The following is a 14,703-nucleotide window of genomic DNA, read 5'->3' as shown; positions in this document are numbered from 1 at the left end:
TGGCTTTTCATCTTGTTTTTCTGAGAGAAACAGTGATGCTGCTAAGCCAACAAAAATAAGAGATATTTCTTGCAAATCAGTCCTGAAATTGTTAATAGCTGAGAGGAAACATGATGGAGGGGACTTAAGGCACATATGAGGAACTGTGCAAAGTATCAAGGCTTTCTCCAAGTTACCTTTCAAAAAAAAAGTTTGAAAATAATAATGTAGAATAAGAATGGTTCTTGCAGGGTATTTTTTTAAAATAAGATTTCATGTTAGTCATCTTTTGGAGGTATATTTAACTGGGAGAACTTGTGCTGACTGGCTGAAGTTGTACAGTTTTACTGAAGAGAGCAAATATTTATTTTTTTCTAGCAACTTATTCTTTCCAGATTTGTTGATGAATGATTTTTATATGTATATACACTTAATTGCTCTTTGTGGGTTTCAGGAGAGATGAAAATTCTGTTAAAGCGATATTTCAATACTATGTTTCAAATCTAGGTAAAATTCTACTGCATATCTGCTTTTTATCCTTTTAAAAATTACCAAGCAATATGAACACTCTGGAATAAATATAATCTTATGAAAGTGTATGTTAACTTCTGGTTATAGTAAGTGCTGACAGTCAAAATTGAGAGGGGTACTCAGCTGTGTGGGCTACTGGTCAGTTTCAATAGTTAACCATTGTGGTCATTCTCATTACTCGTTTCCATAAGTTTTAGAATCCAAAACAGTTTCAGGGCTGGTAAATCAGTTTCTAAAAGACAAAATGTCATTTTGAGTATGCAGTAGCTGAATGTGTATTGCAGACTGGTTTATCTGAAGGTATTTTCTGACTCACTAGGGTAAAATACTTGTAAGGCTTGTTCTGTGTGCAGTAACCACAGAGTAGTGTTAACTGAAAGTAATAAATGTTGCTCTTGCCTTTGGAAGACAAAAAGGGTTAATCAATCTACCAGGTTTGGCAAAAATGGGTTTTAAATGCTCATTTAAGGAGCTGTATAAACATGTAATTCTTGTTAGTAATCACACTTCAGCAGAGGATGGATGAACTTATATTTAGTCCAGCACTACTTTCTCAGTTTTTATGGTCTGGTGTTCTTGTTTTAGGGCTTGATTTTAGCTGTGCCTACAGGGGATGGACCTTTATGTACACAGTGGTTAACTAAAGAAATCACTGAAGAGCACCAGCAAATTTATTGTCTTCCAGTATAAGTGCAATTAAGGCACAACTGAGTGCAGCAGCTGTTAGGAAAATATTAACAAACTTGTGCTGTGAGCTGAAAAGTCTTGATGTAAAGCTTGAAAATCATGCAGGAAGTGCAACTTCTGATATGTTCCCTTTTTTTTTTGAGTTTTCTAATATACTAAGCTGGCTCAGGATATTTTATGTTGACGGGGAAACATGCTGACCTTATGTTTATTGCCTGTATTTACTTTACAATGTTCCATAATTTCTGCAAAATGAGATTTTGAAGATGATGGTAGACAACTGTTTACAGACTAATAGCAACAAAAATATTTTTTAAAAAATTGCATGTAGACTAATTGAATAGAAGGCCTGCACAAAAGATTTTAAAAAGACTTAGTCACACAGCATAGCTCTTATCATGGGTAACAAGTGAAAAGAGTCTTTACCCATAAGAAAAAATAGTATGACAGTTATTGTCTTCTAGAGAATTATTTTCAATTTTGTAGTTGAATATATGTGGACTTTTGGGTTTTGTTGTTGTTGTTTGTTTGGGTTTTTTTTGTAATTTTTCATGTACTAAATGTAGTGCAGACCTTACAGAAGAAACTTTAGGGGCAGCTTGCATTGCCATGGCCAGTGCTGTTGTAGCAGAGCTAGCTTGGGCCAGCTAGCTTTTGTACTGCCTTAGTGATCTGCAGGCACAACAGCAGTTGTGCATCTATGCCAATCTGCAGTACGCTACAGTTCCTTAACTTACTTAGGGTCTTCTTGGGTTTCTGTGTGGAGAGCTGAATTTTGGAATTGCCAGTCCATCCTTAAAAACATGGTACAGGAGAGTACAAGTCTTACATGGTCTTTACCTTTGTGCCACTTTTACATAGGTTAAAACTTCACCACATAAAATAAAGCAAGATTAACATCTGAATACTCTGCAGAAGAGTCTCTACAGCTTTACGGTTTTAACATGGGCCCACTTGCAGATCATATTTTCTGTGCCAGCTGATGCAATCAAATTGCTAAAAGTGGCCTGAAATAGAATGTGTTCCAGTTTTTAATGTAGACCCAAAAGATATTTCATTTAAGATTCTTGACAAAGTATTTGGTTTGAGTAGTTTTAATGAACAATTTTGTCACTATTCTAGGAGCGATATTTATGTACTTAATCTTATTTGGTCAGGTAAACATCAGTCTCCGAGTAGCCCCCATCCAATTCATGCATCATGATGAAAGCATCGCTCCCTCTTCGCTAACCTTGGTGTCTGCAGGGTTGTTTCTCTTGCATTTTCCTCCCTCCTCACTCTCACAGCTGCTTCACAGTGTTTTTACCTTTTCTTACGTATGTTACCACAGAGGTGCCACCAGCATTGCTGATGGGCTCAGCTTTGGTAGCAGCAGGTCTGCTTTGGAGCCAGCTGGACCTGGCTGTTGGAAATGGGGGCAGCTTCTCAGCTCTTCTTGCAGGGGCCACCCCTGCAGTCCCCAGCTACCTAACGCATGCCACATAAACCCAATATGCATGGACACTTCCAGTAAAAAGTGATATGGAGTCAAACCTCACGCTCTCTCCCAGTATCCCCTGTGAAGGGAAATACTTTCATTTATGTTAGTACCAGTGTGAAATGCAGTAGTTTGTATAAAAGTGACCTTGTAGTTTATAAATCTGTACTATAGATGCTTTTTGAATAGAAATTATGTGACCTAATGCAACTTTAGCGTTACCTGCCTTTTAAATAACAGTACAATCTCCATATTTTATTGTTTTTTTTAATATATGCAACATCCCTCCAGAAAAAAACAAATCATGACCTAAGAATATAGTGTATTGCGAACAGCTGTTGTAGAAGGTGTTTTGTGGGCTTTCTTTAGATAACAGGGGTTTGAGTTGCATTTGATTAAAACCATTTTTTTTCCCTTACTGCTGCCTTATAACAGTGCTTAAGACTTTCTGCGGAACTTAGCAGCTAGGCACACAATTCCTGTTGAATCTGTAGATGCTTGAATATCCAGCTGTTTGAAATTAGATGGGTGTTAACTTTCATTTTCTCCTATAGCATGACACGAAAGGAAGGCGAAAACTGAAATTGTTTGAAATTTCCTTGGATTTTATTTTGTGGATACACTATGAATGCTATCTTCTTGACATTGGTATCAGTTTTCCATATTTCTGTATTCTGATTTATTAATTTTTTTTAAACTGACTTTTCCAGTGAAAAGAATATATAAACCCAGCCAAAGCTATTCAAGTGGTGCCACACTAAATTCACCCGTGGAAGAAGCACTTTGTATATGAGGAATTGAAGTTGCCAGTGTGTTACAAGAATGCCTTCTAATTTTTATTCCCAAAGAAATGTTCAGTTAGGCCACAAATTCTAGTTTTGGAAATCAGCATTTAGAATGATACCTGATTTGGGTTCTACAGGTATACATCTGGTATTCTGTACTTTTTGGCTGATTTTCCCTGACCCAACCACCCCTGCAAACACTCTGGGGTTAAGCTGAACTGGACTTATCACGTTATGCAGTTGTGAGTAGTAGCATATGTGAGGAAGAGAAAAGTAGCATTAACTGGTACAGCTCTGGGAAGGTGACTTGTAAAAGTTTGTTCAAAGATTCTATTGTAGAGTATCACGTATAATTTTTTTCATGTAAAAAGAAATTACAAGGTAGGACATAACCCTTGGAGGCTGTCATGACCATGAATTCAGTTAATACATCTGTTTTTGTGTTTATTTCCCATATCCATTAACATGTTTTGTTCCTTTGCAATTTACAGCGCAGAACTCTGCAAATGCAGGTTTTGCAAACTTTGATGCATTTGGACAGTCTAGTGGCTTGAGTAATTTTGGAGGTTTCCCCACAGCAAGTCAGTCTTTTCAGCCCCAAAATACAGGTAGAACTCCTAGCACTTTTGATTAATACTTAATTGAAATAATCCTTACCTTTATGTTGGAAGGTACTTAAGCTGAGTTTATTTCTTGCATCTGCCTGCTTTAATGCAACCAAGCCATCAGAAGCTCTGGGGAAACTCAAAATGAATTCCTTCTGTTTGGTGTTGATTTTTTTTTTTTTTTCTAATGCTACTCAGAAGTCTGATTTGGCACTGTGTTTGTTAGCTCTACACCTGAAATAACTGTGAAAAAAGTAATCCATACTGCTTTTGATAAATACCAAATTGACTCTTTATCTTGTAAGAGAAGCATTTCAGTAAGACCCAAAAGCACATCACTGTACCAAAAAAGTGTGTCTATGCATATGTATAACATATGCACACACTTCAGTATATCTGACTTCATGTGTAGAGTCTATTGCTGAGTTTTATTTTGCTTTCCTTTCATTTGATCATGCTTTAGAACTTCTGCTTGAGCTTACACTTGCTGTTTGTCTAGATCTTTGGCTGACTGACTTTCTTTTCCTTTTTTTTTCTTTTCTTTTGAGTGTGGTGTTGTGTTAAACTTTTTTTCAAATTTTCTTTTTCCCTTCTTATGTTAACTTTAACCCACACACAATTTCTGGCTGTCCAGCGTTCAGAACGCTTTCATCTAGCTGCAGTTTTGGTGAATTTACTTCAGCTTTTCCTCTCCAGGCTGTACACAGTAAGTTCCACACAGTGGAAAACTCAGCTTGCTTCATTTTCATTGTAGTATAGCATTTTCATTCCTACTTTTGCATATGTTTTAACTTATTGATTATGCTATTAGAAACTTGTGCATTCTGTAGTAAGAGTCAAATCCTCAACTGTTATAAAATGTGGAACACTTAATGGAACAACTCCTTTAAATTTAAGTACGTGTCTGGACACTGTAGAGATGGAAGCTCATGGTTTCATGTTTGAACTGAAGTTCAGTTGTGTGGACATAAGTCAGATCTTTAACACTGATTTATGTATTTCTGACATCAGTGGAGACTTAGTACAAAAAGAGCTGTGTTGTGTCTTCCCCCTCATCTCTTCCCTGATTGGATGTAGTTGAAAAATCTGAGAACAGAGAACCAAACTGTCTCTAAACCTTGGCATATCATACTACCTTTTGACGTCTAGGCACTGTTTTTTGCTTAGAATGATTACTGACACTCCATGTGGTTAAACGTACCATTAAGTAAATGCAAATAGGAGGTATTCATTAGACACATGACAGCAAAATAAAGCTTCTTTATTTTGAATGTAAAGATTCAGGCAAATATTTATTTTTCTAGCAAAATATTGTTGTTGAAATTACTTCAACAGCTAATAAATAGCACATAGTTTTTCCAAGATCAAATTATGATTATGAAAGAAAAGTTATTATTTTTCTCATGTCCCAATGAAATGTTGAAGGAAACGGGAAAGGGTCTTAAACATGTGGGATGGGGTGGGGGAATACATTGCCTCATATAACCAGAAAGAGGTGGGATTATTGTGCCATCAGTTGCCATTGGACACACTTTCTCTAGCTTTGGAGTGTTGATCATGTTTAACTTACTTTGTTACAGGTGGAGGTGCTGGATCAGCGAATGCTAACTTTGCTCACTTTGACAACTTCCCCAAATCCTCCAGTGCTGATTTTGGAGCCTTCAATGCTTCTCAGATTAACACAACAGCATCTGCAGCCAGTAAAGCTGCAGTGAATAAACCCAGTCTCCAGTCAGCTGACAAATATGCAGCTCTTGCTAATTTAGATAATATCTTCAGCGCAGGGCAAGGTATTAAAGTTTATTTTCTGAGGTGCTTATTCCACCTCTGTATACTTACTACAAGGATGGCTGTGCTTGTCAAAATAATAACCATATTTCAAAATGTCCTCTCTTTAAGTTATCAGTAGAATTTCACATCAGTGTACCCCTAATGTGCAAGATGTAAGTTTTAAGACTAACATCACTCCAAAAGGCTGTCATCAGAAGACGGATTTTTAGGAACCTACTTCCTATCAGGATGAAGAACTCTTAGTAGTAATATCTAAATAATTACTGCAATGATTCAAAAATATAAAAATATATTTTATTTGTGTTAAAACCTATAGTGAAGGCTCTTGAATGGAGAGCTACAGTTGTTGCAGAGAACTGCCAGAGTAGCTTTCCTACCTCTCTGCCACAAAAAGATTTGGCTTTAGTTTTTTATAAACTAGTAGAAGTGATACTTGGATTTGCTTGATTTTTAAGTCAGGGAGAAAAAACTAGTTATTCTGTAACTTTTTTTTCTTCCTAAATGGTGTATAAAAACTTGCATTGGTTCATAATGTAGGGCTTTGTTCTGAAATGGATTATTTGTGGATATGTGCTTTATTGAATTTTCTAGTTGAAGATGATGGTAGTACTGAATCATTATTTTCCAGGGAAACTGGAGGCTCTTTGGAGCTGCAGAAGCATGATGCTTTGGTAATAGCTAATGGCTAATATTTTTTCCTGCATGTCCTAGTGCGTATTTAATTTTTAAGTGAAACTTAAACTGTCCATGAACTTTAATTTAATTCTCAACATTGGCAAGGCATAAAGTGAAACTATCTTTACTTTTAATCCGTTTTCTTTCTTTGTAGGTGGTGGTGAGCAAGGAAGTGGCTTCAGTACAGTTGTGTCAGCATCAGCAGGTCCTGCGTTGGCAGCTGCAAATCAGTCAAGTGCATCTTCAGACAAGTATGCGGCTCTAGCAGAATTAGACAGTGTGTTCAGCTCCACAGCAACCTCTACTAATGCATATACTTCCCCCAGTAATGTTAACAGGTACGTGTTAGACGTAGCTGACTTTCTACATTGCCTTCACCAATATGAGTTCGGAGGTATTACTGAAACTGCATCCTTTGTTTAAAATAGTAGCAGTACTGTCTGATAGGGTATTACAAGATAAAGTTAAGACTACTTTCTGTCAGCAGAATGTTCTCTGCACCTTCGTAGTCATAGCATGCAAAACCTGTTAGATGGCAACACTTTCCTGTACAGAATATTTGCATGCATACTGAAAATCATAGTGTTGTCCTTGGCAAAAAAAGAAATTCAGATATTTATAATGTAAATTATGCAAAGCAGTACTTCTTTAGATCATAAAAGTAATAGATATCAAATGTCTATTATAGCTTTGCCTGATATTGCCTGTGCCCCTAAAGCTTCAGCTTTGCAACCTTCATCCTGATGGCCTCTGTTCAGTATTCTTTCCTCTGTTGTTGGTGGTGAGGGTTTTTCATTGCTCAGCACTAGTTATAGTCTCTGACCCTGGCATCAGGGGCCCAGTTTCTGGCAGCAGTGAATTATATTGCAGTTTGCAAACTGCACGTAAGTGTTCCTTTTCTATTATTTTACGTGCCAACAATAATTGTAAGTTGTATTTAATTGTTAAACAAGCAATTCTGACTTCGCTGAATATATGAATTATTTTCAGCAATGCTTTTGGAACAGTACCCGTGGCTGCTACTGCACAGACACAACCTGCATCTTCAAGTGTGCCTGCTCCCTTTGGAGGTATACAAGTGTTACTAACACCTTTTGTGGACTGTACGCAAACATCTTACTAATTTTTAGTTGCTAGTGCTGTACTTTGACACTAGTGATATTGAAGCTACTAAAGGTTGCCAAAAAAGTAATGTTGTTGTAATGCATTTCAAATTAAGCATTTCATTATCAGTTCCTAATTTTTCATGTAATTTTAGATAGTTATGTGTCGCTGTATAAACTTACACATAAGTCAGATTCTCTATTTTTAAAAGACTTCATTAAATGTTTTTGATCTTTCAGCAACACCTTCCACAAATCCATTTGTAGCTGCCCCTGTTGCCCCAGTGGCACCTTCAACAAATCCATTCCAGACCAATAGCCGAGGAGCAACAGGTTAGGAAAAAAATCACTAAGTGTCTGAGAAACTTTCTTTCAAGACTTGCAATGATTTTTTTTTTTTCATAGCTATGTAATTTGTTCCTTAAAGATTTTCTGTATTATCTGTCTCTAGTCTATGTGATGTTGTGTGTGTGTGTTCATCGTAGAGTCCTGTATTTATGAACAGGCTTCAGAAATCAACTTGAAATATTTTTTTTTCTTAGACAAGTGATGTTTCTTCTTGGGCTGAGGACACCCTTTTCCTGTTTCTGACTCAATCATAAGATTTCAAATGATGGCCACAAAAAATGTCAAAATGATCTATTAAAGATCTTCTAATACTACCTAAGCTGTTTTAGCCTGTGTATTACCAGTTGGGTACCTTCCAAGCGTGTAACCTTGGCTTTGAAGTATGTTTCATAGCAGGTTGCCCTGAAATCAGGGATCTTGAAAGCCCTGCTGCTAAACTGGTACACTTTTAAAAATTTCTTTCTTTATTTCAAACTCCTGAAAGCTCTCAAAACCAAAGAGTTGGAGCTAGAACCAGGAAAGACAAGGCTGCTGAGCTATTAGCTGCTCACCAGTCCACTTCTTCAGTATGTTGGTGGTATCCTTTACTTTTTTTCTTTTTTTAACAGTAAAGCATATGTTTAAGTATAATCTTTACACTCAGCAATTACACTAATTTTCTGGAGGAGGATTCTGTAGAATCATCATTCAATAGACAAAAACTTTATCAGTTTTTAAAAAGAAAACTTGTCTTTAAAACACTGAACTCTGATTTATATGACTGCTAGATTATGCTACATTTTTTCTCTGCAAAGGCACTACTACATTTTAGCACTTTTATCTATTAACTGGACTTCCATAGATTTAAATCTGCTTGCGTATGCTTTTTAACAGAGTTGTGCTTTGCTCAAAGTTTTAGGTAGGTTGAATTAAACTGATCAGGCTGAGTTAAAACTGAATTCATAAAATTCACGTCCTCTGCTAAAATGAGTTCTCTTTCCAGTCTGTTTTGGGATATTATGCAGTTAAACTTGTTTTAATACCACAAATATATTTTTCCTTATTTTAATCTCTTTCCTGACTGTGCTATTTTGGATCATCATTAAGAATTTGTAGCCTCTTTAGATAAATTTGCTTGAATATGGCAACTCTGTCCTACCTTCTGAACTGCTGAACTTGGCTTGCAGAGGTTCCAACGCTTTGGTAGCTATTCTGATGTTATGTACTAGGCAGCGGGGATAATGACTATAAGTAAAGATAATATTCTACTCCTTTAAGTGTAAGGTCTAAGCTTGTAGCTTGTCCTTTTATGCTAAACTTTCTTTCTGCATGAACATTGCTATTTATTCCATGGGAGATCTGTTTTGTAGCATTTATTTCTAAAGGTTTCCTTAGCTTAATCTATTGCTGGTCATGCTATGGATGAATTGTTTGGTACCTGTGTATATTTATATCTATATGTATACATAGATATATAACTGAGAAACAACTGTTCCAGAGTGTATAAATGACTTGACGTTGTCTGGTCTCTTTGTGGCTTCCATAAGGCCTCTCGGGAGCAATGCACTCTCACATATTTCCTCAGGCTCATTTTGGTAGGTGGCCACATTTGGTATCAAGTTTCTTGTGGCTAATTGTTCTTGCTTGTAAAAGCTTATTGATAGCTATCTGGTTCTCTGCACGTTGAATTTCAGAAGACTTTCCATGTTTTAAAATAGAGTGGATGTGGGTGTTTGGCAACTGGGCAAAAGGAGAGCAAAGCATAAATAGACAACCTATTGAGTGACTAAAACAAAACCATTATTGACATCCTCCATGGTCACAATCTAATGCTAACAAGTTGAGTGACTCTTGAAGTTTTTACCAACAATAGTTTGATGCCTTTTGGGATATCCCATGTCACTGCTCACTTTGTGCTTTTGTTTGCTCCTTTTAGCAAGTTTTCATGTTGAATAGCTTCTCTGCTAACCACAACTTGAGAACAATGTCAATACATTAGTTTTGTGCATACTTTGTTGACAGTTTACGTATGTATAACATCTTGCCCTTGAATACTTTAGGGTTAATTTTTTCAACTGGTGATTAAGCTATGTTCATTTTTTTTTTAAAACAGTTGAGCTTGCATAAAATTTAACTTGTAACAATTCAAAAGAAAAGTCCTGTCTTGATGTTTAACTAGAATAAAATGTCTGGTGTCTGTATTTGTACCAGAAAACCTTCTATATGCTTCTCCTTTAAAGAATAACTCCCAAAAGACTGAATAATGGTTTTGTTACTACAGTTTTGCACTTGATGTGCTCCTGTTTATTTGCTGAAGGCATGTGCAATCGCATATGAACTGTGTGTTCTTTACTTGAAATGTTCAGCAGAGAATCAGATGAAAAGTTTTGGATTTTTAAGTCTTACCTCAACAGTAAGAGTGTTTGCAATATGAACTTTGTATGCAAATAATGTGCATGGTGAGAATTTCCTTCAAAGTGACATTAAGGATGGGATGAAGAGAGAGGGGATGCATGTATCCCTTTTGGTTTTGGGTGGTGTTTTGTTTTGTTTTTTGACTTGTAGCTTTCTGTAATGCAGCTTGATGTAGGAAGATCCTTTCATGCTTTTCTCAGGAGGAGAAAAACAAAAGGGCTTATACTGCCTGAAAGTGCTTGCTTCTGATGTGTACAGAGTTTTACCAGTAAAACGCTGGGGCAAGTATATGATACTGTAGAGAATGTAAAACAAAATTTCCTTTTCAGAAAACGTGTCTGAATGTGCTGAACCTAGTAATTTTTAAATTGTTTCATTTATTTTTTTAAAGTACAAAAGTAAACTATGTACCTAGTTGGTGGCGATCCAAGCTAACGAATCGGCTCAATGGCTGTAGAAATAGAATGTAGCTTTTGTATGGTCACTGAGACATTAGGAGACTTCTCTTAATATGGCATTATAGTAAATTGTCTGATGAAAAAAAGTGATTTCTTTCAAATAATTGAGTGTTCTTTTTTGCCTGCCAGCCGCAACATTTGGTACTGCATCCATGAGCATGCCTGCAGGATTTGGAACTCCTGCCTCCTACAGTCTTCCTACCAGCTTTAGTGGCAACTTCCAGCAGCCCACATTCCCAACCCAGGCAGCTTTCCCTCAACAGACTGCTTTTGCGCAGCAGCCGAATGGTAGGTCTATACCTTCTAGATAATATTGTTTAAATTGGGAACACGGAGAAAATTATCTGTCTTTAAGTTAGCAATAATGGGTGCATATTTATTTCTGTTATGAACTTGATAATAACATTGAGGGGTTCCCATACTGTTTTTGCTCTCTAGTTGAACTTTCTCACTTGGCTGTGTGCAAAGACTTAATTGATACTTTTGATTTTAGTATCAGATTATGATAAAGTATTCCCAGGATTAAAGGGTTTTTATGTAAGAAGGATCATTCTGTTTCATTTTTGGAGTGTCTGCAACCAATTACAACACTTTATTGAACTTCATAGAACACAGTCATGAGAAGATTGGAAAGTACTGTTTTACCTAAATTTAAATGATAAAAATAATATTGAAAAAAGTGCCTATGTAGAAAATGGAAATTGATTAGTTCCAAACAGTTGAAAACAAACAAAGCTGAGCCATGGTTTTTACCCTTACGTTCCTGATCGTTTAAGTAGTATCAGTCCTACTGATTGTGCAGTCTCAGTGTCCACTTATTTTTGTGTGGGAGCTTCAGCGAAGAACTCTTTAAAAATTGGTTACTAGAGTTAATATTTTTCACTTATCTTTCCAAGGAGCAGGTTTTGCTGCGTTTGGACAGGCAAAGCCTGTAGTAACTCCTTTTGGACAAGTTGCAGCTGTTGGAGTATCTATTAACCCTTTTATGGTGAGTTGTTGCATGATATTAATAACTTCTGTATTCTGAAGAGGCTTAATTTCTAACACTTAGTTTAGAGAAACACAAAGTGTTTTTTTTTTTCTTCAAATAAGGGAAGGCAGCATGTGAGTCTTGTAAATGCAATTCAGTATTATGATGACATGGCAAAACAGAAGTTCTTGTATTCCATGCTCTTACAGTAGTGTAATTTCAGACAATCACCAAAAAAAACCAAACCCAAAACCTGCAATATAAGTCAGAAATATTTCCCAGTAGGTTGTTTTCTTTTTTGTGTATCTTGAATTTATGATTTACAATATGGAAAAACATCTTAAATATTTGTCTTATTTTTTTTTCTTTCATTTCCTCCCAGGCTGGTGCACCAACAGGACAATTTCCAACAGGAAGCTCTTCAACCAATCCTTTCTTATAGCCTTATAGACACTTTACCCAAAAGAACTCTTATGTGGTCACATAACATCTCTGCGCCTCTTGCACTGTTGTCTTGTTTCACTGATATTAGCTTTAAACACAAAAGAAGTCTTTAAGAAGTATAAATAAAAGCCTGCATTGTGTACCTTTAAAAACAAAATTTAAAAATTTACACAAAAAAAAAAAAACAAAATCACCCCCCCCACCAGGTAATAATGTGCAAAACAGAGGGCTGTGGTAACATCCTTGAACCTATGAACTGGCAGGTAAAAAGTAGCGGTATCATGTATATTAAAATTGGCTAATAAGTTATTGCAGATACCACATTCATTATGCTGCAGTACTGTACATATTTTTCTTAGAAAATAGCTATTTGTGCATATCAGTATTTGTAACTTTAACACATTGTTATGTGAAAAATGTTACTGGGAAATAGATCAGCCACCCTAAGGTGCTGTTGTATCTCTTGGAATGAATGATCTACATCATTTTAACCATTGGTATTGGAGGTCATGAAGTTAAATTGAAGGTTCGTTCATTTCTCAAAACGTTTTTCTTTCCTAAGAGCTCTTCTATTTATACATGCCTAAATCTCTAATGTTAGAGGGATACCTGTCTGCATAATAAAGCTGATCATGTTTTGCTACAGTTTGCAGGTGAAAAAAAATAAATATTAGAAAAAGCAATTGTGTAGCATCGTTTCTGTGCAATAATGTTTTATGGGGTTAAAAATGTATGTAATTTGTGAGTCTCATACACAGATGTGTTACCAAAACTGATATGCCTAAAGGTGAGTTAAGCTTAATTTTCGTATGCCTCACTTGGATATGTTTCTTTGTGTCCCTGTGATTAAGCTTGCTTTCTGGCACAAGTGCAGTGACATATCGAACAGGAAAATGTGAAGTGAACTTGGATTAGTTTGACAGAATAGCTGTGTGGGGAAGGACACTGGAAGCACTGAGGAGTGTAGTTACTTGAGACAACTGCAAAAGACATCATTATGGGTAGCTAGTGAGAGTCTGGGAACAAGACTTAGTTGTGATCAGGGCGGTATGTGTAATAGCAGGACAAGGTACCACAGATATAACAGCAATCTCTTTATTAAAAATTGATACATGTTATAAGACCTCTTGTGGAATATTAAATTCATCAATTACTCTTTTATTTACTGGAATGTTTCCTGCCAAACTAAAATAGAATTTGTAGAGGGGAAAAAATATCTGACTTGTCTAGTCTGTAGTTAGTAAGGAGGTTTGAGAAAAATATAACTCTGCATTAAAGTAGTTGGTGATGGTGTTTTAAACAAAGATAACTTGGCTTAAGTTCAACATAATACTGGAACTAAGCAAATAATGTCAATGTATCATGAATACATAAGCTGCAAGATTGAAAACAAGTTTCTGACCAGATGGAGAAAAATATTCTAACACCTTTCAAGATAACAGGAATAAATAAGATCAGATTGATTTTTGAGAAAAGGATGTGTGAGACCATTTGAGACAAACATGAAAATTCATGAAGGTAAGTAAGACATTTTATGTGTAACCAACAACCTGAATGTTAGATCTGCCTGTGTCTAGGGAAGCTGAAATGCTTGACTGCTGTTTGTAAAACACTTAGAGCAGTGATTTTTGACTTCTGTTACCTGCCTACAAGGGGGTTGTAAATTCTATATCTTTTTTCCCAAAGCTGGGGACAGGCAGCTTATACAACAAGTTACTTATAGTAGCATTCCTCACTTAAATGTCTGGTTTTGTCCTGTTGGCATACTTAAAACAGACCTGAAGTCTGTCTTTTCCTTCTGATGAGGACTGCTGGATAGAGTATGGTGTATAGTTTAATTCCCAAGATTCTCTGGAAAATTCACTAAACAAATCCCCAGCAATAGAGGGTTGCTAGGATGTTGGCGATGCCTTTGCTCTCACCACAGTATAATAGCTGTAGTTCTTCCGTGCTGTTGATCTTACCTGTTTTAGGATTGCAACGTAAATGCAGTAGAGAGCAGGGAACTGCAAGGCTTCAGAGGACTTAAGGACCACTTAAATATGCTTATTGCAGGGAACTGGATCAAATCAACAAAATGAACAGCCTTGTAGAAGGGGAACAGTTCTGTGCTCTCTTCACCTAAATCGATGTAAATTAAGGTTTGGGCAACAGCTAATGAGATCAGCATCTATTGAAGTTGTTGTTCTGATCCAAATGAAGCTGATTACTGCTAAGAGATGCTGAAGTTCATTTACATATGCAAAGCATGTAGCTTTAGATGTTGCTGCAGAAATAGTGGAATACCTTATTTTTCATAACTAGCTTGAAAGCAGATACTGGTTGAGGTTGCCAAACCTTTATGTTCACTAATTTTAAGTTTGTCAAATTCCAGACAAGTGGTTGAAGAAGTTGTATTGTTCTGAGTCTCCTTTATATTGAACAGGAACTGACACTGTAGCTGTTTTGTTGATTGG

The 14,703-nt window shown here is 36.3% G+C and overlaps 1 protein-coding gene across 7 annotated transcripts in view; it reads left to right on the top strand.

Moving 5' to 3' along the window:
• AGFG1 (ArfGAP with FG repeats 1) overlaps window positions 1-12,930 on the top strand; it is a 34,143-nt gene extending 21,213 nt beyond the window's left edge. Inside the window, exons 6-14 of one of the 7 annotated variants that reach the window (XM_082056798.1) lie at window positions 3,951-4,067; window positions 4,699-4,770; window positions 5,645-5,854; window positions 6,685-6,868; window positions 7,521-7,600; window positions 7,874-7,966; window positions 10,963-11,121; window positions 11,736-11,821; window positions 12,186-12,930. In XM_082056798.1, coding sequence (XP_081912924.1) covers window positions 3,951-4,067; window positions 4,699-4,770; window positions 5,645-5,854; window positions 6,685-6,868; window positions 7,521-7,600; window positions 7,874-7,966; window positions 10,963-11,121; window positions 11,736-11,821; window positions 12,186-12,245 — 1,061 coding nt within the window. In that variant the 3' untranslated portion in view covers window positions 12,246-12,930. Of the gene's footprint in view, window positions 1-3,950; window positions 4,068-4,698; window positions 4,771-5,644; window positions 5,855-6,684; window positions 6,869-7,520; window positions 7,601-7,873; window positions 7,967-10,962; window positions 11,122-11,729; window positions 11,822-12,185 lie in introns of all 7 variants that reach the window. The other 6 variants (XM_082056797.1, XM_082056801.1, XM_082056800.1 and 3 more) reach the window with 6 other exon arrangements.
• The last annotated feature ends 1,773 nt before the right edge of the window (window positions 12,931-14,703 follow it).

This window comes from Streptopelia decaocto (genome assembly GCF_964273445.1).
Source record: "Streptopelia decaocto genome assembly, chromosome: 6".
Lineage (NCBI taxonomy): Eukaryota > Metazoa > Chordata > Aves > Columbiformes > Columbidae > Streptopelia > Streptopelia decaocto.
The sequence above is the reverse complement of the archived record's forward strand: the minus strand, read 5'-3'. Positions and strand labels throughout refer to the sequence as shown.